The 22,946-nt window shown below is 43.2% G+C and overlaps 2 protein-coding genes across 2 annotated transcripts in view; one reads left to right on the forward strand and one right to left on the reverse strand.

Annotated features, from left to right (window-relative positions):
* Positions 1-22,946, reverse strand: part of LOC134409340 (putative bifunctional UDP-N-acetylglucosamine transferase and deubiquitinase ALG13) — a 49,039-nt gene that overhangs the window by 17,579 nt on the left and 8,514 nt on the right. The window contains exons 3-11 of the mRNA XM_063142051.1: positions 16,821-16,926; positions 15,723-15,787; positions 12,174-12,271; positions 8,594-8,721; positions 4,377-4,454; positions 4,223-4,286; positions 3,052-3,165; positions 1,178-1,334; positions 230-365 (exon numbers count right to left, since the gene is read on the reverse strand). Of these exons, the coding sequence (XP_062998121.1) occupies positions 230-365; positions 1,178-1,334; positions 3,052-3,165; positions 4,223-4,286; positions 4,377-4,454; positions 8,594-8,721; positions 12,174-12,271; positions 15,723-15,787; positions 16,821-16,926 (946 nt within the window). The remainder of the gene's footprint in view (positions 1-229; positions 366-1,177; positions 1,335-3,051; positions 3,166-4,222; positions 4,287-4,376; positions 4,455-8,593; positions 8,722-12,173; positions 12,272-15,722; positions 15,788-16,820; positions 16,927-22,946) is intronic.
* Positions 1-22,946, forward strand: part of CAPN6 (calpain 6) — a 325,901-nt gene that overhangs the window by 13,506 nt on the left and 289,449 nt on the right. The gene's annotated exons all lie outside the window — the stretch shown is intronic.

Consider the following 22,946-nt stretch of genomic DNA (forward strand, 5'->3'; position numbering starts at 1 on the left):
ACATTTATATCCCGTCTTTTTTCCTCCAAGGAACCCAAGGCGTACATAACCCTCCTCCTGGCATTTTGGGGGCCACCCTTTGTCCCCGCCAACTACTGGAATGCAGCCCCCAAAAGCTTCTCCAAAATGGAATCCAACTCTCGGGATGAAAGAGGTTCTGCCTTCCTGGAATACATGGGTTAGGTTGCAGAGCCAAAGCGCCCTGCGCTGGCAGCTACGGGCTTCTTACCATTATCGCTGGGCTCATCTGCTTCTTCCTCCGAGGAATTGAGACCTTGCTTGTTAGGGGGGATTGGACTTGGACCTCTCCTTGCTACCCAGAATCCTGCAGCAGCTGGGACCATTGGAGTCGGATTGCCCTGATTCTGGAGGAACAAGAAGGAATGTTTCATTAGGACTGCAAATGACATACTGTAAGACAGTCTCTCCTACTTCTATAACCTGTCGTAGGCAAGGGAACAGTACCCTAAGCAGAGTTACAACTTCCGGGATTCATGCAAAATATCATCCAGGAGATGTAGACAGGTAAGGGACGCAAGCAAACACTTTTTATTTCTTACTTCATATATACGGAGGCCCAAAGTAATTTTCATTAAGCGAACTTGGCAGAAGCAGAGAACTATGAAAAAGAGACCTTTTTGCCTGGCCCTTTCAAAACTTGGAACTACTGTTTTTGCAGTAGCAGAAGGTTAAGATAAACATCATGGGGAAAAAAATCTTTTTTTAAGGTTTGACAGCACACCTTTGAGGGAGTGTGGGCTTAACCATTTCCTTTCTTCTCTTATTTATATGGTTGATGGTTCAAAATAATTACACTGAAATCATTATTGCTACATTAAACCATTTCAACCTGCTGAAATCAATTTGGAGCCTAAATTCAAATGCGTTGTGATTATGAGTCATTTCTGCAGATTCAACTTTTTCCATTATTAGTTATGTGTGAATTTGGTGTCTGGCAATACGTATTTCTTTGCTCTTTTGAACGTTACAATGTTAACTGCTGTGCCTTAATATGAACGCATGGAGTTTTATTCCATGGATTTGCTTTGGCTGCATCCACTGTATAATGTAGTGATCTGATCTGTTTTGTAATTCATGTGTTCCTTTATTTTAAAAGGGAAACTGTCCAGAATTTGCTTCCTTTTGAGGTTTTGCCCTGGTGCAGCCAGTGACTTACGGGTAAAGCAGGAAAGGTTGCATCATCCCCTTCTTCAACTTCATAGAAAGTGATAGTTTCCTCCAAACCTTGAGGCTCTTCGCCATTCTCAGGGGAAAATCCATACTGGCACTCTTTATTTACACACTGCATCTGCCTGCGACTATGGCTGTATGAACTTAAAGAAGGATGGAGCAAGAAGTTAAAAGCTGCCACTACCATTCTTCACTCCGAGACATCCAAAAGAACTCCTACCCTTTTGCATAGCCCACGTATCAATTAATACCTGTAAAGGATTGCATTTAATTCACCTTGATGGATCTTTGTTTAATGTCATCAGCTTGCTACTTTTTATTCGCTGTTGTAGGAACAGGCCTGACCTTAGAGTCACGTAAAGCATGGCTGAACTCAAGGATTAACGAGACAAAGCCTTGATTTGAACCTAGAAATGCATCAGTCACGGGTTGGGCTAGAAACACGGGCTTCTGAATCAAGGTGCCATGCAAGCTGGAAGCTAATGGTGTGATTGCAAGGACATGCACACACACACAGAGAGAGAGAGAGAGAGAGAGAGAGAGAGAGAAAAGGAGGCTGCTAAATGCCTGTCACCTTCTCTGGTTGTGCTCCCTTGATTTAGAGGGACGGTGTCTCCAGAGCAGAGCACATGCTTAGCATGCAAAAAAACAACCCCATAGGTTCAGTCTTGGGGCTAAAGCAAAGCTGGGCAAACAGCAATCCTCCACCTGATGTTATGCAGTCCTCAGTCTAATTTCAAAACGTGCTCTGTGTGCGATCAATCCAGGCCTCTGGCAAGTGCTACCTGTGCCTTCCCTGGCAGCCTGGGTGAGGAAGGAAAAGGGGGAGCCATGTGCTGCTTGTGGGTTTCTCATGGGCCGTTGCTTGGCCAGTGTAAACAGAGTGCTGGACCAGGTGGACCCTTGGTTGGATCCAGCATGGCTCTTCTTATGCTCTTAGAGAAAAGGAGAAGGGGAGAGAAAGAGACGAGTGTTTCCACCCACTTTTGGTTCTGGATATGCCCAGCACTGCTGGCTTCAGCCCTGACTACTACCAACATGGAGACCCTGGCATATTACCCATTGATGGAATAAAACTTGGCCACCCCCTAGTTAAAGGATCTACCTTTGAAGGAAGTGCTGCTTGTCAGAGTTAGTCCCGGGCTAGACGATGAACCAATGGCCTGGCACACTATAAGGCACATACATGCATGCATAGGTGTTTTATTTAGAACCACAGAATAATAGAGTTGGAAGGGGCCTATAAGGCCGTTGAGCCCAACCCCCTGCTCAGGAATCTACCTTAAAGCATCCCTGACAGAGGGTTGTGCAGCTGCCTCTTGAACGCCTCTAGTGTGGGAGAGGACACAACCACCCTAGGTAACTGGTTCCATTGTTGTACTGCTCTAACAGTCAGGATGTTTTTCCTGATGTCCAGCCAGAATCTGGCTTCCCGTAACTTAAGCCCATTATTCCATGTCCTGCACTCTGGGAGAATCGAGAAGAGATCCTGGCCCTCCTCTGTGTGACAACCTTTCAAGTATTTGAAGAGTGCTATCATGTCTTCCCTCAATCTTCTCTTCTCTAGGCTAAACATGCCCAGTTCTTTTTCTCTGTTCTTTCTCTCTGTATGACCTTTCAGTGGAGAAAAGGCTGAAGCCAGTTGATCCTACATCAGTCTCCCCAAACTACTACCCTCAAGATGTTTTGGAGTACTACTCCCAGGATCCTTGACTATTGGCCATGCTGGCTGCAGCTGAAGGGAACTGTAGTCCAAAATGTCTCGAGGGCAGCAGGCTGGGAAAGGCTGTCTTAGACTGAAAGAATAAGCATTGTGGATTATCCTACTGCATTTCATGAGAAACATTTACAGCAACTTACCGTGATCTATACGAGAAGTTATCGTAGCTCTGATAACATCTCTTTCCCGCAGTAGGACAGAATGCTATTTCAGGGCCAACCATGCTGTTTCGGTTTATAAACCGGGCAGATCCCCTAAGTTTCAAAGGATGAAAAAGTGAAGTGACTGCAAATCTAGATTTCTCAATAGACCCGCTAGCACCATTCAAGTAGCTTTGACTACTGTAACCAGAACTCTGTTTGCAGCCACACAGTTCAGACGTAACGCAACACCATCGCTTAGCATTGTGAAAGAAAGCCTAGCTGAGTCATGGGTTGCGTTCAGACAACACAATAGTCAATGGGGGGATAATAATCAACTTGACAGTTGTTTATCTAGAGGTTACTCCCCACACAACCTGAAAATAATCAACTGTGTGGCTTAGGGTCAGCTTTGAGTTGCCTCTTTGTCCATGCTGAGTTGACACACTCACCCTCCGCATTCTCCCCTCCGCTAGTGGATATCTCATCAGCCACTGCTGCTGAAAATCTATCCTGCCAGTTGGATTAGAGTGGCAGCCACCACTTTGACTGCTCTTGCTTTGCAACTCTGTGGCTGACAAAGTAACCAACAGTGGCTGAGGAAAAAACCAACAGCATCCTCCACACAACACGATAACGAATGGTGGTTCAAATAGCCAACTCTGCCCAGCGTTGGTCATTTCACCCCAAAAACCAACTTTTGGTTAAAAAAATCTCCTTCCATACAACACGACAACCTATGGTGGGTTAAATTACCTACCATCGACTATTTAAACCACCATTGGTTATTGTGTTCTCTGAACCCAGTCACAGTCTCATATTTTCTAGTTCTTGGAAAATACTCTTAAAACTTGAGAGCAATATGCAGCAAAAACTTGGAAGCCAACTCCAACGTTACAGTAGTCAGGGAACATAGATCCAGAGCTCCCCATAGTTTTATGAGTATCCTGTGACAAGATGCAGAATAAAATTATGCAAAATAAGCTATTATATTCAAATTTGCTTGATTTGCATAGCTTATGGCCATAATCACAGGACTAAGCTTCTTGATGGTCTAGAAGTTTTTATTAGCTCGACTCTGATGTCAGCAGTTCAGGGAAGTACACAGCCCTGGATTATCTATCTAGCAATGAAGTAGAAAACGTATTTAATAAGCTACAAGGACTCTTACCTGGACATCCCATATCCCTTGCCAGGACACGGAGGATTCTGGGGATGATAATGTTTGTAAGGACCTATATGCCCTCCATTTTGCGAGCAATGAATGGGAGATGATCGGCTTGATGGAATGCCGTGTTGTAGCCGGGGAGGGAGGATGGGATGACTGCGATACGCCACAGTCATGTAAACTTCCTTTCCACGTACTTTCTTGAACAGTTTCTTCCGTGATTTTATATCCCTATCTGGGTGATTAATGAGCAAATGAAGGGGACACACACACACAGGGAGAAAGAGAGAGCTAGCATTCAATTGGATCATTTCTATTGCAATTTTTGCATATATGTCATATTATCAACAGCCCTGTGGGAAGGAAGATGGAGGAAGGCCTAGAGGAATGGGCATATTATCTGAGGTATGTCTAAGCTTGTGTATTTCGCTTGGCAGGTTCCATGTAGGAATTCAAACCATATGTTAATCTTGTTTTAATAAGGGGTATAATTATTGTTTATATTTTCTCCCACTGAAGTGGACCAGATTGGTGGAAATGCATTTGGAATATTGCTACTGTGTATTTGCACAGCCTTGGATTTGGAAATCAGTATTGTGACGATGCACATGGGATATAGTGATGGGCATGTTTTGACAGCTAATCAACTGGTTTAATTCGGTGGGAAATTTCATATTAAAATTTTGAAACGTTTTTGATATACATACTTTCCTTTCAACATGATCTGTTTTGGTGATTGCAAGCGGTTGAGGACAGAACCATTCTATTGATGTTTTTCTCATGGGAAAAGTTAGGGGCTGCTCCAGTTGGACTGTCTCCCCTCCCTCTCAGAAGATGAGCAGTTGTGAGAAGGGTGATTCCACTTGCCCTGCTTAAAGACTAGATTTTTCCTTCCTTCCTTCCCTTTCTTCCTTGAATGTCATAAGACGTGCCCTGATGCTGGATCAGATCAAGGGTCCAATTAGTTCAGCACTCTGTTCACACAGTGGCCAACCAGCCATCAGCCAGGGATGAACAAGCAGGACATGGTGCAACAGCACCCTCCCACCCATGTTCCCCAGCAACTAGTGCACACAGGCCCACTGCCTCAAATACTGGAGTTAGCACACAACCATCAGGGCTAGTAGCCATTGTTAGCCTTTGCCTCCAGGAATTTATCCACCCCCCTTTTAAAGCCATCCAAATTGGTGGCCACCACTACATCTTGTGCTACTGAGTTCCATAATTTAAATATGCTCTGTGTGAAGAAGTCCTTCCTTTTATTTGTCCTGGATCTCCCACCAGTCAGCTTCATGGGATGATGACCCCATTGGGTTCTAGTGTTTTGAGAGAGGGAGAAAAATGTCTCCCTATCCACATTCTCCATACCATGCGTAATGTTGTACCTTTTTTAGATTGTACACCTGTCAGCAGGGACTGCCTTATTACTAACTGATTGTAAACCACTCTGGGAGCCTCTTTTGCCAAGGATAAAAATATAAATGAAGTAATAAATATGCCTTTTCCATTTCCTTAAGTGTAGAATAAATGGCGAATGTTCAAGGAAAGTCAGGGTTTTTTTTAGAAACAGAGACCCTGGAGAAAACTGATAACACAGTACATGAATAAGACCAGAGTGCTAAGGTACCACTGAAAGGGTTGTCAAAAATATTAAGTATCTGGAGAACAGGAAAATAAATGATCTAGCCACCTTTTGATGTGGAACCGAAAGGACACTGAGCAATCCAAAATGAGGCAATTAGAAGCAGGAAATGGAGTACTGAGTTAGTACCCTGGTCCTGGGAGACCTCCTGGGTGCATCTATAAAAGAACCCCTCACTTCCAAGTGCCCTTCAAAGACAATATGAAGTGGGCCCCAAAGAACTATGAAGAATACAAATGGTAGTGCTATAACTTTGGTCGCCACATTTCTGGTTAGCATCTGGCTTTGCTGGAAGGCCAGCTAGAATTGGTGAGTGGCAGAAGGCTGACCATGGTTAAATCTCCATTCCCTACAAGCGGCCTTGTATAGTTCTTGTCACAAGTACCACTTTGTTCACATCTCTTGTCTCCAGGTTGGCAACTACAAGGGTGGATGGCACCTCTCAAGAGCTTCCCACGGCCAAGCCTTAATCACGATAAGCCATATAAGTGCCCACCATTCTCTCCCTCGGGACACTAGGGATAGCAAGAATGGTTTACTCTTGTTTTACAACTTCATTGGCTGCCAGTCCAGGTCCGGGCCCAATTCAGAGTGCTGGTATTAACATTCAAAGCCCTAAATGGTTTGGGGCCAGGTTATTTGAAGGAACGCCTCCTCCCATATGTGCCTGCCTGGACCTTAAGATCATCCACAGGGGTCCTTCTCCGTGAGCCCCTGCCAAAGGAAGTGAGGCAGGTGGCTACTAGGAGGAGGGACTTCTCCGCGGTGGCACCCCGGCTGTAGAATGAGCTCCCCAGAGAGGTTCGCTTGGCGCCTACATTGTTTTCCTTCCGTCGCCAGCTGAAGACCTTTTTATTCTCTCAGAATTTTAACACTTAATTTTAACTAAAATTTAAATATTATTCATCTAATTCTGTATTTTAATCTTATATCAATTTCTGCTGCGTGGTTTTATCCTGGTTGTGCTTTTTATACTATATTTTGTATTTTTGTTTTTAGACTGTTGGTTGTTTTATTATGGTTTTAATTTTTGTGAACCGCCCAGAGAGCTTCGGCTATTGGGTGGTATAAAAATGTAATAAATAAATAAATAAATTCTATATGCGCCTGATATTTTTGAAGCGTTGGTGAGTTTCAACTTCACTCCTTTGTATTAGTTGTAAGTCCAATTTGAAGTAGGAGTATCTCATCCAAACAGAACAAACCTGCACTGTAGAATTTTTTCTTTTAGAACTGGCACTAAATAACGGCACGTTTTCAAGATTAATTTTATTTTTACAAGTTTCGCTTGAATTAGACAGGTCTATTATTGCTTTTTTACACCCGTGCTTGTGAGAAATCTGAGGCTGCACCCATTTTGTAACAGCTAAAGTGAATTAACTTGAAGCAAAATTAAGAGAAAGGGGGCTACTCAGACGAAACGCTCAACGGGGAAATATGTGGACTTCATTAATAAGTTTGCTGAAGGCTCATCAGGTTTGACAGGTAAGGAAGAGATCAGGAAGTACAGATATTTTCCTCAAGTCCTCTTCTCCTGCCCACATTTACTCCAGGTCTACAACCATCCGTCAACGGGTGAAGGCTTTGCCACTGCGGTAGAACCAGGGGGCAAAATCAAATCCTGCTCCCCCTGCTCCCCGGAACTAAGCGACCTGGACACATCCAGCTAAGCTATATAAACACATGGTAAATTGTAAAGGGGTTGGGGTTGAAGGTGTGCTACCCTTCTTATAAACTCTATTGGTTTTTTAATTGGCTTTTATACACTGTTCATTACCTGTGTGGTTTGTTTTATATCTGTTTCTATTCATTTTTGTAAATTGTTTTATGATTTACTAAAACTAGGGCTGTTATGCAACATTAATCATTTTCAGTTCACTTTAATTGACTACAAGATTCAGTTCAGTTCAACGGATATGAGAATCGTTTTAAAGAACAAAAACACGCTATTTTAGTTTTATTTAATTGACGTAAGAATAGTTCTAACGAACAAAAGTGCACCATTTTAAAATGATGCACATGAATGTTGCTGCAGTTAGCGTCTAATAAGCATTCTTCCAGTTCTGTTACACAGGAGGGAATTTCTCTTTAAAGTGGTTGTTCCTTACCTCTACTATTTATAAGTGTTTGTATTAAAACAATAAAATTGATTTTTTAAAATCTTCCCAATTAACGTGGGGGAATCTTTTTTATTAATCTAAATATTTGCAATGAATTGATCTAATTGGTTAAATGTTACAGTTATGAGCCTTCACAAAACTACCACCACCACCAAGTATTACTGCCCTACCCCAGTGATCTGGTTTTGCTCCCAATGCAAGAATCCCAAAGTACAACTTCTACTTTTCCACCCATAGCAACCATTCAATGGTACTGCATACTGGGGTATATAAAAGCATTTCCTTATGACTTGCCCCTCTGGATCCCAGAGCAGAGGTTGTGAAGCCGGCTCTGTATGCCAAGGTTGAAGCACTTTTACTGTCTCCCAAAGAAGTCAATGAAAGACATTCAAAAGTGAGCTCGCCTTGAGGTACATAGCTCCAGCTTTTTAGCTGATAAACCCACAGAAGTCTTGTTTCTTGATCACACTACAGTCTGGCAAAGAAAACCAGGGGAACACAAAGAGATTTTGATTTTCTGTCTAAATACGACTGCAAATCCTCTATGCTACTTGAGTTTGGTAGCAACAGTCTCTTTAGTCCTCTAGGTCAGGGGCGGGCAGATGTTCCCACCACTATCATTTTGGTACCCACCTGATATTTTCTGATAGTTTCCTCCTTTCCGACTAGGGATCACATTCCATGCGGGAACTGGCGTCACTTGCGTCACAGGCTTCAAATTCACCAGCGGAACGACATGCCTACATATAGGCATACACCAACCAGGATTAATATCACATTAAAACAAAGGTCAATGTCCTTTGATGACATCATACCCTTAAGAAGGGTATGAAAGCATACTAAACATAAGAACACAAACTGAGTTTTATCACTGTTGGAACTTAAATTAGTTGTCCGCCTACTTAATGTTGCTCAGGCAAATATACACTACACTTCATTAAGCAAAATAGCCCTAGAAGAAATTCCAGTATTACCCTCATTATACTCAAGTCAACAGTAGAAATAAGCCCATCCTTATTAAACTACCAGAAAACTGAACGATTCAGAATTGGTCATTAAATTATGCATCCATCTCCTGCACTGAATCCTTCAAATGTAGGATTGTTATCAATTTTTTTATTTTTTGGCTGAGGACACCTATACCTGACACATCCAGGTATAGGGTTATACATGTCATCGTTTATTCTAGTCTAGGGAACTTTGGGAGGACCAGGGGACATCTTTGCCTCCCCAGGTAATGATGCCCTGCAGAATTCCCAAAGTTGTGCTATTCATTTAAACTCAAATATTGTGGATCTTCCTAATTTGCTGAGCGTGGAGGTTACACCAGGGCACCATCCTGATAGGATATTATGGAGTCAACAAAGCTATTTCAGAATGCACATCATCACCAGTGTCAAAATAAAATTCAACTGCCGGTGTGGTTGGCTCCTCTAGGTGGAATGGCAAGGCGCCATCTTGTCGTTTGCCTCAGGCAGGAAAATGTCTTGGGCTGGCTTTGATTTCCCAGTTCACTCAGCGTATGGACTCACATGGGCACGTGCCCATGTGGACAGGCGCTAGTATGTAAGCCTGCTTTAAGAAATGTGTGGTCCATTTCCTTGTATGTTTCAGCTGTCAAAGGGAGGAGGGAAGTGGACTAGGTAACATACGAGGAAATCAAGAAGAAAAGACTGCCTGTTTGGGGGAAAATATCTCCCCCTTGGCAATGCAATTCTCTTGCTGTCAAGTGTTGAACTCGTGCTTCTCAGTGTCCTCCACCTTTTCAATACTTCCCTGACTCTCCAGCTACTCTGGAATGGGGGGGATATTAACTCCCCTCACCCTCTTCGTGGCTTTTTGCAGCAGTTGCTGCTGCAGTTACTACAGTTCCCTGTCAATTAAAAAACAAACAAACCCAACCCTGAGATGGAGGCTGTCATGGTGCGGAGCGAACAGAGCTCGAGGCAGGAGGTGGGGGTGGTCAGGTGTATGAATCGCTGGTGCCCTATTTACTCCATCCCAAAAGACCAACGGAAAAATTAAAAATAAAAATTAACACTCACGCACACCCACAATTGCACATTTTTGGAAAAAGTCGAGGAACCAGTGCTTTTCCAAAGTGCTGTTTTGACATCATGGAAGGGCAGTCAGGGGTGAGATCATGAAAAGTGAGCTACATGGGCTTTTTTTTGGCCATTCCTGCCAAGTGGCTTTGAAGCCGAGAGCCGCAACCCATGATAAAATTGGTCTCCTGTATTTGGATGACACGAAAATCCCTTGTGGGCAAGGACAACCCTACAACAAGCCATAGGTTATCAGTGTGGCTTGTTCCAGAAAAATAACCCATCCCGTGGAAAATGCTCTGGGTTCAGACGACACGGCAACCAACCATGGTTGGCCACCTATAGCTAACTTCCATGTCATGCAAACCCAGACACTGCTTTCTGAGGAAGCAGGATCATTCATTTTTGCTCAACGAATGCCTATAAGGCTAAACCTCTTTTGGGCATTTACTGCTCAGAGAAAAGGTCTAATGCAGACTTGAGCAATGCCACTGACAGGACCCAGGTATGAAGAGTTTGGAACGATTATAATCACATCTCTCATTGCCTGCATGCCATGAATGCCATTCTGCTAATGAGACCTCTAGCACCTCTGAACCATGCACCTGAGCTTGCAAGCTCTGTCTCTCTGCATGTCTGTTTTCATGAAGGCTGAACATAAGACAGTTGGGTCAATAATCACTGCTCCAAAGGAAGGCAGAGAGAGCCAGTGTAGTGTAGGGGCTAAGATGTTGGACTAGGAGTCAGGAGTTCTAGTCCCCACTGGGCCATGGAAACCCACTGGGTGACTTTGGGCAGGTCACAGACTCTCAGCCCAACCTACCTCACAGGGCTGTTGTTGTGAAGATAAAATGGTGAGGAGGAAGAGGATTATGTATGGTGCCTTGGGTTCCTTCAAGGTAAAAAGGTGGGATATAAATGAAGTAAATAGTTTGGGGGTGCTCTTGGATCCAGAACTGTCACTTGAGGCACAGGTGAACTCAGTGGCAAAGAGCATCTTTTATCAGCTTAGGTTGATATACCAACTACGCCCTTATCTGGACAGAGATAGCCTAGCTACAGTTATCCATGCTCTGACAACCTCTCGTTTGGATTACTGCAATGCGTTATACATGGGGCTGCCTTTGAAAACGGTCCTGAAGCTTCAGCTGGTACAAAACAGGGCAGCCCGTTTACTAACAGGGACTGGCCGGCGAGATCACATTACGCCAATCCTTTTACAACTTCATTGGCTGCCAGTCCAGGTCCGGGCCTGATTCAAAGTGCTGGTATTGACATTTAAAGCCCTAAACGGTTTGGGGCCAGGTTATTTGAAGGAATGCCTCCTCCCATATGTACCTGCCCGGACCTTAAGATCATCTACAGGGGCCCTTCTCCGTGAGCTCTTGCCAAAAGAAGTGAGGCAGGTGGCTACTAGGAGGAGGGCTTTCTCCGCTGTGACACCCCGGTTGTGGAATGAGCTCCCCAGAGAGGTCCGCCTGGCCCCTACACTGTACTGCTTTCGTCGCCAGCTGAAGACCTTTTTATTCTCTCAGTATTTTAACACTTAATTTTAACTTAAATTTAAATTTTACTGTTCTAACTCTGTATTTTAATCTTATATCAATTTTGTTGCGTGGTTTTACCCTGGTTGTGCTTTTGATACTGTATTTTGTAATTGTGCTTTTAACATGTTGGTTGTTTTATTATGGTTTTAACTTTTGTGAAACGCCCAGAGAGCTTCGGCTATTGGGCGGTATAAAAATGTAATAAATAAATAAATAAATAAAAAATAAGGCCCACCAACAACACAAATTTATGTAAATCCTGAGAGAGGAGGGGGTCAGGTAGAGAACTGGATTATAAAAAAAACCCCTATCATTAGAAATGTTTTGCCAGTTTCAAACTGCTGAGCTAAATCTACCATCAAACCGCTGAACAGATTAGCAAATAGTCATAAACTCGGCCTGTCTGAGGTAATGTTCTTGAAAGCAAGCTAACAGCTTCTGCATTGTGTTAGCCTCCAAAGGATTATTGCCATCCTGACTTAGATGTAGCACCAGCCCTGGTTCTTATGTTTAATCCACTTCAGTCCCATTAGCCTAGCCGCTAATTGGCATCACAGCATCAATGAATGAATACTAAATCAAAGGGAAAGAAATACATACTTTTCTGCCAGCTCTTCAATGAAGACAGTTACCATATTATCCTGTCCAACATCTTGAATGTGAGCATTGTAGTATTTGCCCCCAGTTTCTAGGCGTACCTGGGAAAATAAGAACCTAGTTAAGTCCAAATGCATAAGTGGGGAGTCATAATTGGCAACCTGGCTCTCCTAACGAATGACGCTGTGAAAACCCAAAGTTAGCCAGATCCGATTTGCAAATTGACACGTTCATCACCCTTGAATGTATAGAACTTTAAAATGCTTATAAAATCAAACCAAGTTTATTTATATTTTCTGCACTTGTCTTGCACAGTCTGCATTGTTGGGAAATGATCTTAGTAGGCTTACAGAAATACCAGATGTCCTGAGAACTTCCTAATCTTATTTTCCTTTGTTTTCTCAAGCCTCTTTAAAGCTAAAAGTCTCTCCTGTTGGAAGCGTGGCTCTTGACACAGACTTTCAAAACTAGACCAAAATGGTGCCTACAAGTTGCACTACATTGTTGATGTAACATTGTTTCCAGGGACTTCACAGAAAGGAAGACACATAGCTGCCATTTTCCCTCCCGAAGAGCCGCTGGAAACAATATTACATGATCACATGGCACCATTTCTAGAGACAATTCCAGACCTATTTTGAAAGTGTTTAGCAGGAGCTATTCCCACTATTTCCTTGGAGGAGCCTCTTACCTTTAAAAAGAAGTTAAAGGCCCTAAAACCACATTGCATTACAATAACTTTAAATTTGTTATCGTTTCAAAACCTTGTAACAGAGAACTTTTGGCCAAACTTTTAAAATATTAGATTCATAACTTGGTGACCAAATTGCAAATAATGATAGGTTCAGTTTGCCCATCACTACTCCTAATCAGGTCCTGATGAAGCTGATCTAACTTGGATTAAAAACATAGGAAGCTGCCTGATGTCGTTATCAGACCACTGGCCCAGTATTCCTAACATTGATTGACATCAGTTCTCCAGGGTTTCAGGTAGGATTCTTTCCTAGCACTACCTGAAGATACTGGGGACCCTTCTGCATGCGAAACAGGTGCTTTACCAGTGAGCTGTGGTCTCTCCCCAAATTACAACTATTTAACAATGCTTAAGACCTTACTAACTGATCACCAGTAAATCCAAACTGCAGCATGTCAAGATGCATCACAAGATTGAGGGGAGACATGATAGCACTCTTCAAATACTTAAAAGGTTGTCACACAGAGGGCCAGGATCTCTTCTCGATCATCCCGGAGTGCAGGACATGGAACAACGGGCTCAAGTTATAGGAAGCCATATTCCGGCTGGTCATCAGGAAAAACATCCTGACTGTTAGAGCAGTACGACAATGGAATCAGTTACCTAGGGAGGTTGTGGGTTCTCCCACACTAGAGGCCTTCAAGAGGCAGCTGGACAGCCATCTGTCAGGGATGCTTTAATGTGGATTCCTGCACTGAGCAGGGGGTTGGACTCGATGGCCTTATAGGCCCCTTCCAACTCTACTTTTCTATGATTCTACATAGTACTCCTCTATAAAAAGACCATCATCACAGGAAACTGCCTTAAATCAGGTCAGCCTAATGACCCATCTAGCCACATCACCTGGGACAGGACTTATACAAAGGAGTCCGGCCTGCCCAATGGGCCTCTGTGCTTTACTTTCTCAAACAGCAGCCTCCCCGTACTATATGGCAAGCCACTTACAGAAATGAGCAGGCTTTCAAAACCTGTTTGCAATTGGGCTTGGCTTACAGGCATACAGTCACTTTAAAAATATGTGTTTCTTCTAAATACTCGAAGAAAACACAATGACTGGTTTCTGAGTCTTAAATATTCATCCTTATCTCCTGCTCTGTTTTAAAATTGTTTTTGGATTGGATTATTATTCTGTTAGCCACTTTGCATGGCCCTGTTTTTAGAACAGAAAGGTGGCATGTAAATAAATAAAATGCATATGATCAACTATTTATAGTTGGTTCCCTTCTGCTGGATGGAGCAAAAGAGCTCCTTGATTGGACAAAGTTGAAGACTAGAGCAAGATATTACACATTCTCTAGATGCTTTCCAAGTCTGATTTTTCTACAGCTTCTCTCTTTATGACTTCACTACTCTGACACTACTGAGCTGGACCAAGAGATCATACCAACACATTTAAGTTCGAGACAGCCTGTGCAGACATGGGGATAGAAAATTATTTTATAGCTGAAAGTCAAGGAGTCAGAACCTTCCACTCTCATAAACTTTTTGTATTCTGAACAGTAAATCAACAGCGCTGAATGTCAGCCAGAATACAGAAAAGGGGAGACTGTGAAAATTTGGGCAGCAGGGAGCTTGAAACAGTGAGTTGGGTAGCAAGACAAAATTGGTTAACGGTACACACAGTTATAAGACCAGAAAAATGCAAGACAATTCATGTCTCTAATGTAACACAAGACAGAGAACTCAAAAAATGCTGAACACAGTGCTCAAAAATCAGTGATCATTTAGGCAGCCAAACTCCCTCTCACCTTAAAAGCTTTCTGTCCCTCTCAGCTTTTCCTGTATTCTTTTCTTGTCTTATGAAAATCCAGGCCTCCACTGACATTTTAAAATAATTTAGTGCTAAGTGACTTAGCAGCTTAAATACAAAGTCTCGCTATCACACCAGTTCTGGTTCCGGCATTTTAAAATAATTTAGTACTACTAAGTGATTTAGCAGCTTAAATACAAATTGATGCTACTGCACCAGTACAGCTTCTGTGCAGACCCAGAAAGAGGACAGACCCGGCGTGCAGTGCCAGACAGTCAACCCTGAAGACAGAGGGCAGAAGTAATCAAAGTGACTGCCTTCTAGGTCAGACGCTGCAATCGACTGGAAGAGCCTTCAACAAAGGGTTCCGTTTATCTGGGACTTCTTTAGAAAAACAGATGGGACGCAACCTCAAGGCTGCCCCAAGCTTGGCAATTAGCCCTGTGGAGGACATACAGCACAGATACGCAGGTTCAGGAGCAGATCAGAATTGGGTTTATCTAGAGTTTACCGTCAAGGTGAGCTTTAAAAGAGCTTCCCCTACAGCGCCACGTTGCGCTGAATACACTTTAAAGCAGGGATACAGAATGTTATGCATGGAGGGCACAGCCCTCTGGGGTTTCCCAAACAGCCCCACTCCCTTGCCCTGGCATCTTTTCCCTAACCACAGAACATTTGGTGGTGGCTTTTGCGAAATGTTTTTGCACATTCTAAAAGGTCAAAATTCCTTTCCTAAGCCTTCTGTATGGGCACTGAGAGCCTTAAGCTTTAATAGGCTGGTATTTTTAGTATTCTGGGCCCACTCCATTTGCCTTTGGAACCACTCACCACTGGCATGTCCCTCCCCCCCCCCAAGAGCTTTTTAAAAATGGAATTTGGTCCTCAACCTGAAAGAACTTCTGCACACCTGCTTTAAAGAGAAGTTATTTCAGAGAACTTTTCCAGATGGAAGACATGTCCGTTAGCCATCCGTACGCCTTAATTGGAACGTATGATAAATGTTGCTTTGAACAAACCACTGTTTACTATATAAGCATACAGGACTAACCTGGCATTTGTCTCCTAAATAGTACTGCCTTCCAGCAAAGACCAAGTAATCCGTTTTTTGAAATTCTACAAGGGGAGATCAAAAAAGAAAACCTAAGCTAGGTATCATGCATTCACTCTCCATGAAGTGCTATAATACATCACTTGAATTTTGGTTTGGGGGGATTTTGCACTATTGACATATCAGAAAATTGCAGCACCAGCAAAGGATGATACATATCCAACTGCTAATGTGATGCTAATAGAAGCGCTAATATAAATAGGGTGAATTAGTTTCTCTCTATATCCTTTAATTTCATATATAAAGCCTTCAGGCTTTCTTCATTTGGAGGCAAGCAATTTTGCTTTTAATCAAACAAGGAACAGGATAATGGTTTCAAAACATGAAACTTCCTTATATTGGCTGGGGTCATACACAGTGCTAGCCCCGTGGCATGAATGGCTGAATTCTGGATTGTTGTGATGTGTGAACCCAGCTGTGCTAACAAACCATGATTTGTTAACCACAAGCAACCCAGAAAGAGAAACCATGGTTTGTTGTTCAGTTGTCAACTCTGGATCATTTAAACCATGAGTTGTAATTACATATGAACCCAGAACTACGGGTTGTTCTCATCAATTGCTTCACCAGGCTACAGAGGTGGCAGGCAAGAGTGGTAAAAACACACACCAGGTAGGCAGAGAGGTGTCTAATTCAGGGAGTGTACACCTAAAACACATCACATACAAATGAAAATTGGCTGTGACTCCCATCAACTGTTAGAGAGGAAATTGCCTCCAAGCTATACTGTAAACATGCAGTTTATTAGGCCCGATGTGATTTAAACGACAAATCTTCATTGGGGGGGGGGGGAGATTGTATTCTATCTTCTTTGCTGCACATTTTGATTGCTATAGCAAGTCACAACAAACATGAAACATGAAACAGACACACACACACACACACCCCTGGAACCCAGACACCACTCTGGTCTTTAAACTATTCAGACACACAACGGCCACATGAAAATGTGTTTGCTGCATTTACCACAGCAATTATAATGTGTGCCGCTGCCCTAATCTGCAAGCAGCGCTTTACACATGGGCTTGCGTAAGATACCTTTTCTGCTGTCCAGCCAAACATCAAACTCTATGTTCCGATAGATCTCAGGATCCAACGCTTTCAATACTTTATAAGGAAAGGGCATCTTTGGATTGTCCGGAGGCTACAAAGTTAAAATGGAACAAATTAAAAGGACTGTAGGCTGTGACTTATTATCATCAAGCAAGCCTATATCAATTTAGCCTTCCTCAAGCGGGTGCACTCAGGATGTGTGCTGGACCGCAAGTCCCATCATCTCCAGCCCACATGGCTGGAGGGGGGTTATGGGAGCTGCAGTTCAACACATCTGGAATCACCAGTTGGGGAAGAATGGGTCCCCAACCTGTGGGCACATTGGGGAATTTAAGAAACTGCTGTGGGCACCACCACAAAATGGCTCCCAAGGAGGATGTGGAGAGTCACCTACTGGTTGCTGTGGGGGGCTGGCTAGTCAAAAGTGAGTAAAGAGAAGGGGAGAATACTGAGCCTGAAAGGGTAAACCGCAAGGCAAAGGGGTAGAGGCCAGAGAAAGAGCAAGGCTAGAGGCTTAGATGGGGAGAAACAGCAAGGTAAAGAGGTGGGGAGAACATACAATGAGCCCTCCTGGATCAGACCAAGGGTCCATCTAGTCCAGCACTCTGTTCACACAGTGGCCAACCAGCCATCGGCCAGGGATGAACAAGCAGGACATGGTGCAATGGCACCCTCCCGCCCATGTTCCCCAGCAACTGGTGCACACAGGCTTACTGCCTCGGATACTGGAGGTAGCATAGAGCCATCAGGACTAATAGCAAATGATAACCGTGTCATAAGAACATAGGACGATCCATGCTGGATCAGACCAAGGGTCCATCTAGTCCAGCACTCTGTTCACACAGTGGCCAACCAGCTGTTGATCAGGGACTCACAAGCAGAATGCAACAGCACCCTCCCACCCATGTTCCCCAGCAACTGGTGCACACAGGCTTACTGCCTCTGCTACTGGAGGCAGCAGTGAAGGCAGAGGCTGGGAGGGATGGGGAAACAGCAAGGAAAACGGGTAGAGGGGAGAGAAAGAACCAAGACTAAAGTCTAGAAAGGGAGAGAAAGAAGACTACTCTAACATTTTCCAAAGTTTTAATTTAAAAAATCAGTTCTGAAGGGGGCAGAGAATAGAGAGGTTCATGGGTGCCATGGGAGGAGTCACTGCGTTGGGGACCCCTGGTTTATATTTTGTACCCACTTAAAGTCCCAACAGCAGCACAAAAGCAGTTTGTATCAAATATGAAGTTTAGGAGATTGATAGCAAAGGTGTTATAATTATGGCATCATATTAGTAAAAGCTAACCACTGGCAGTTCATTTATAGGACTTCACCAGCCTAACATGGAGGACTGGAGACAGGTCAAGTGATTTTAGGAATAGACTGTTTAGGAATAGTTTCTGCAGCTGAAACTCTCTCCACGGCCTGAGTTTGATCCCAGCAGAAGCTGGTTTCAGGCAGCCGGTTTGGGTAGACTCAACCTTCCATCCTCCTGAGGTTGGTAAAATGAGTACCCAGTTAGCTGGGGGAAAGGTAATCATGGCCGGGGAAGGCAACGGCAAACCACCCTGCTATAAGGCCTGCCAAGAAAACGTCAGCGAAAGTTGGCGTCCCTCCAAGAGTCAGTAATGACTCAGTGCTTGCACGAGAGGTTCCTTTCCTTTCATGTTTAAATGGAATCAAGAAAGCCAATCCATGGTCCTGGTTTTGTAGGTGTTCTGATTACTATCAGCCACCAATAAAAAAGGGGATAGAGGCAGGTATCAGACCCCAAGAACTGCAATACAGATGCCACCTCCCTCTATATTTTCCTTTGAAAACAATATTACGAGTATAAGGTGGACAAGAAAAGCCAGGAAGGGGACCTGTATCATTGTGTGTCACACAGAAAACTGGGATGGAATAGAGAGGCATAAGGGGAGAGGCATAAGGGGAGCAAAGCATTGGCATGTCGAACGGAGAATACCCAAATCAAGGAAGGTGGCACAGCCATGTACAAATAGTATCTTAAGCACAGCTTTCAGGCACATGATTTTTAGAAGGAGTGCTGTTTTTCCAGGCTCCTAGTTTTGCCACCTCCCAAAGCAGGATTTGGAATGGGAAATGCCTAAGCAGTCTTTAACCAGAGTACTGTTAAGGATCCAGACTGGAAGGCAAATGGGGAGGAGTTTTGTGGGTATAGAATCATGTCTTCTGTTTCCCGGGGAACAGATGCTCAGAAGTGTGTGATCCTCTTGTCTTAAAGTCTCAAACCTTTGCCTCATCAGTGCCTTGTTTGCATTTTTCCTCTGGTGGACTGGCTGACTCATAGCTTTCCCACTCTTCTACCCTAAACAATCAAACAAACACAGGGTTTGAAATAGCAGTCGCTGTCCAGTACTGAAAAACAAGCATTTCAGAGCCTTTGCAATACTTAACACCATCGTGCCACCAAGTGGTAAAATCTGGCATAACAGAAAAGCCTTTCCTATCCACAATGATGTGGTAATTCAAAATACCGCCAGTATTCAGAAGATAACTTTGCAATTACAGTTGCAAACATTCACCCGTCCCCCTCTCTTTGTAAACATCTTGTACGCTATTGCCCTGAGAATGTTTTGTTATAGGGTGGCATATAATATCATAAATATGGCCGAGGCCTTACAAACAAACACCCCAGGCTCACAGAAACCCAAATACTAACACGTACTTGTTAGTTAAGTTAATCCTATGTCAAGTTTACATAGAGACAAACTATTGTGAATGACTCCAAAGGATTATTTGTTTTCAGACATGTAATTATTATGGTCAGCTTTTCAAAGAGTACCTCTTTTCTGGAGAATTTCTGAATGCTCTCTCAGGAAGGCAATCAAAATTGGCATCCTCACTACCAACGGATGCACTGTTTCTGTTTTTCTTAGCCCCACTTCGAAACATCTCAATAGCTGTCCTCAATTCTTCCTCATCCACGTGGAAGACATTTTTGTACAGGATCTCATACAAGACAGCTGGACAAACAAAGAAGAAGACTTTAAAAAGGTTTATAAACTGAGATAAATGTCTAAAAATGTGGAGCTCCTAAGACACACGACAAGCTTCTTTAATGGGCTAATTTTATTTATATATGGAAATAAGCAGCTGATTATTTAAGACAGGAAGATGGAGAAAGGAGTGTTTTTATTTACCCTGGCAAATTGCAGCATTTGCCTGAAATGGTTTGGTATACACAGAATCATAATGGCCATTGCTGGAACAACATAGCAGAATCTGAAAGACAAATTCCCATGTTAAAAAATGTATCTGGAAATATATATGTATCTTGAAAGCTTTATTAGGTCGTTTTGCCTACGATTCTCAAAAAATCAACACACAAAAATAGTCAGAATGTTTCCTTATTACTTACAAGTACTTAAAAACAACAACAACAACCCTTCTATTCTGCAACATGCAAAAAATGAACACGTCTTTACTCTAGGGCTGCAATATAATAAAAAAACTGCAATAGGTAGGTTTGTCAACTACTAGTTAAATCTTCATAAATTTGCTTCTAGGGGAAAAACAGAGTTTTATTTGTTTTGGATGATGCACACATAGGAGGCAGCATTGTAGAAAAGGCATTTGTTCTGGGTGCAAGAGAAAAAGGAGTGCTTCTTATTAAGTAACTTGGCATGTTCAGTTTGTGTAAACTGTCTGCCCAATTAATCAGGGCACCATTTATTCCTTAAATATAGTAATCGAACAGATTACTCGCTTAAACATTGCCGCCCTACTTAATACCATGTGCGACCTGGGGGAACATGGTATGGAGGAGAGACCTGGGGGGATTCATACATCTTGGAATAAAATTAAGAAGTCACTGGTTTCTGTTTCCACTACAATCATCCTGCATATCTCAACAGAGAAATGGGCACAAATTAAAAGGGATGTGAAAATTTAACACTTCCACTATAACGTGTGGCACTGCCAGTAGGCAGCAAAGTGCTACAAATGTTTTCTACAGCTGGTAAGCATGAAACGGACCCAAGTTACTATATACTGGCACGAGATGCTGAATTAACGAGGAACTTCTTTAGGCCACTATCAAAGCAGAGCTGTTCTTTAGAAAGATTTGCCTGCTACCCTAAACCCCCTTCGTTTGAATTATGTCTGTGCCTACAGCTGAGTTTGAGGATATTAGCTGTTGAATTCCTACAGTTAACGGTTGTGAAATGAGCATTCTAGCTGCCAACCAGGTTCTTGTGAAGCCTTCTTCCCAGAAACCATGCTTTTAAAGTATGCCACATGTATGGAATAGCATCAAAGCTTTCAGAGTGACCCACCAACAGAGTTAAGAGGTTCATTAAGTACTACCACTAAGGATCAGCTTACTCAAATAATTATTATTAGTTTTGTACCGAAAGTCTCGCCATGAGCCCATAAAACCCTGCAGTTCTTCGATTAGTGACTTGCTCTTCATGACACAGGAGTACAGTCAAGAAAAATACATTATTTTCCCATGGAAGTTATTCTAGGGTGGCAAATCAACTTTCCTGTGTTTGTGTATATGGGGCAGGGTGGTGAGCAGAGATGAAAAATAAGGGGGATGAAACGAAGATCATTATTGTGTTGGACTCCTGCATGTAGGAATATACGCAAACAGGATTGATTCAACCATTACATGTGAAGGTGGCAAGAGGAACAGAAATACCAGAGAGCAGGACACGATGCTGTACACCAAGAGGAGCTTTTCCCTAACTGCTGTACATGATTATACCCGAGGAGTGAAGAGTTAAAGCTCCCCTTCTCATGTGCTGTTGTCACAATGAAAACTGTGTATGTGGGAGTGGTAGAATTAAATGATTTAAAACTCAGATGTAATTTATAATGACATTCAGCATAATGTGCAATTTGCTCATTTATAGGGTGACCCCATGGAAAGGAGGACAGGGCTCCTGTATCTTTAACAGTTGTAGGAAGGAAAGGAAAGGAACCTCTCGTGCAAGCACGGAGTCATTACTGACTCTTGGAGGGATGCCAGCTTTTGCTGACGTTCTCTTGGCAGGCCTTAAAGCAGGGTGGTTTGCCGTTGCCTTCCCCGGCTGTTATTACCTTTCCCCCAGCTAACTGGGTACTCATTTTACCGACCTCGGGAGGATGGAAGGCTGAGTCGACCCGAGCCGGCTGCCTGAAACCAGCTTCCGCTGGGATCGAACTCAGGCCGTGGGGAGAGTTTCAGCTGCAGAAACTGCTGCTTTAAAAGGGAATTTCAGCAGGTGTCATTTGTATACACGGTGTGCATGATATGCATTTGTATGCATGGTGAATTTCACCTGGTGAAATTCCCTCTTCATCACAACAGTTAAATCTCCAAGAGCCCTGCCCTCCTGACCAGACACAAATGAGGGCAGGGCTCCTGCAGCTAAATGTGGGAAAGAAGAGGGAATTTCACCAGGTGCTGCATGCATACAAATGGCACCTGCTGAAATTCCCTTTTCTGTGCAACTGTTAAAGGAGCCCTGTCCTCCTTTCCATAGGATCACCCTATTCATTTATTAAACAAGGCCCAAAATATTTCATTCATTAAACAAGGCACAACATATTTCAAGTCAAGGGACTTTTTCCCAGGGGAACTAAACCAGTTTCGCAAGAGGAACTGCTAACACACTCTGATGGTTTTTGTTTACCCAGCCAGGAACCATACATGAGGTATGCACTACCATGGATTGACTTCTATAGGAATTAAAAACTAATTTTCTGTGGCTGTTCTAGGATTTGAATATACAATGCATTTGTTACCCAAGTATGTCGCAAGCTCGATTTTTGTTTAGAAATAGCAGTCAATGGGGTGTGTGGGTGTGCGCGCGCGGGGTGTGTGTGTGAGAGAGATCTGGATCAGGACCACAGTACACAGATAGGTTGACCCTTTGGGTGAAATCCAATGGAAGTCCTACTTCAAATAGACCCACTGAAATGAATGGGTCTTAAGCCAGTCACAAACAACTGAAGACCTATTCATTTCAGCGGGTCTACTCTAAATAGGACTTTCATTGGATTTTACCCTTTCTCCCCACACGATTTGCCCATTAAAGTTTTCCTACCCAAAGCTGTTACTTGCCCACAAAAGTCCCATCGCATGGAAAGACAGAAACAAGAGGAACAAGACAC

Source organism: Elgaria multicarinata, chromosome 15, assembly GCF_023053635.1.
Source record: "Elgaria multicarinata webbii isolate HBS135686 ecotype San Diego chromosome 15, rElgMul1.1.pri, whole genome shotgun sequence".
Classification (NCBI taxonomy): Eukaryota; Metazoa; Chordata; class Lepidosauria; order Squamata; family Anguidae; genus Elgaria; species Elgaria multicarinata.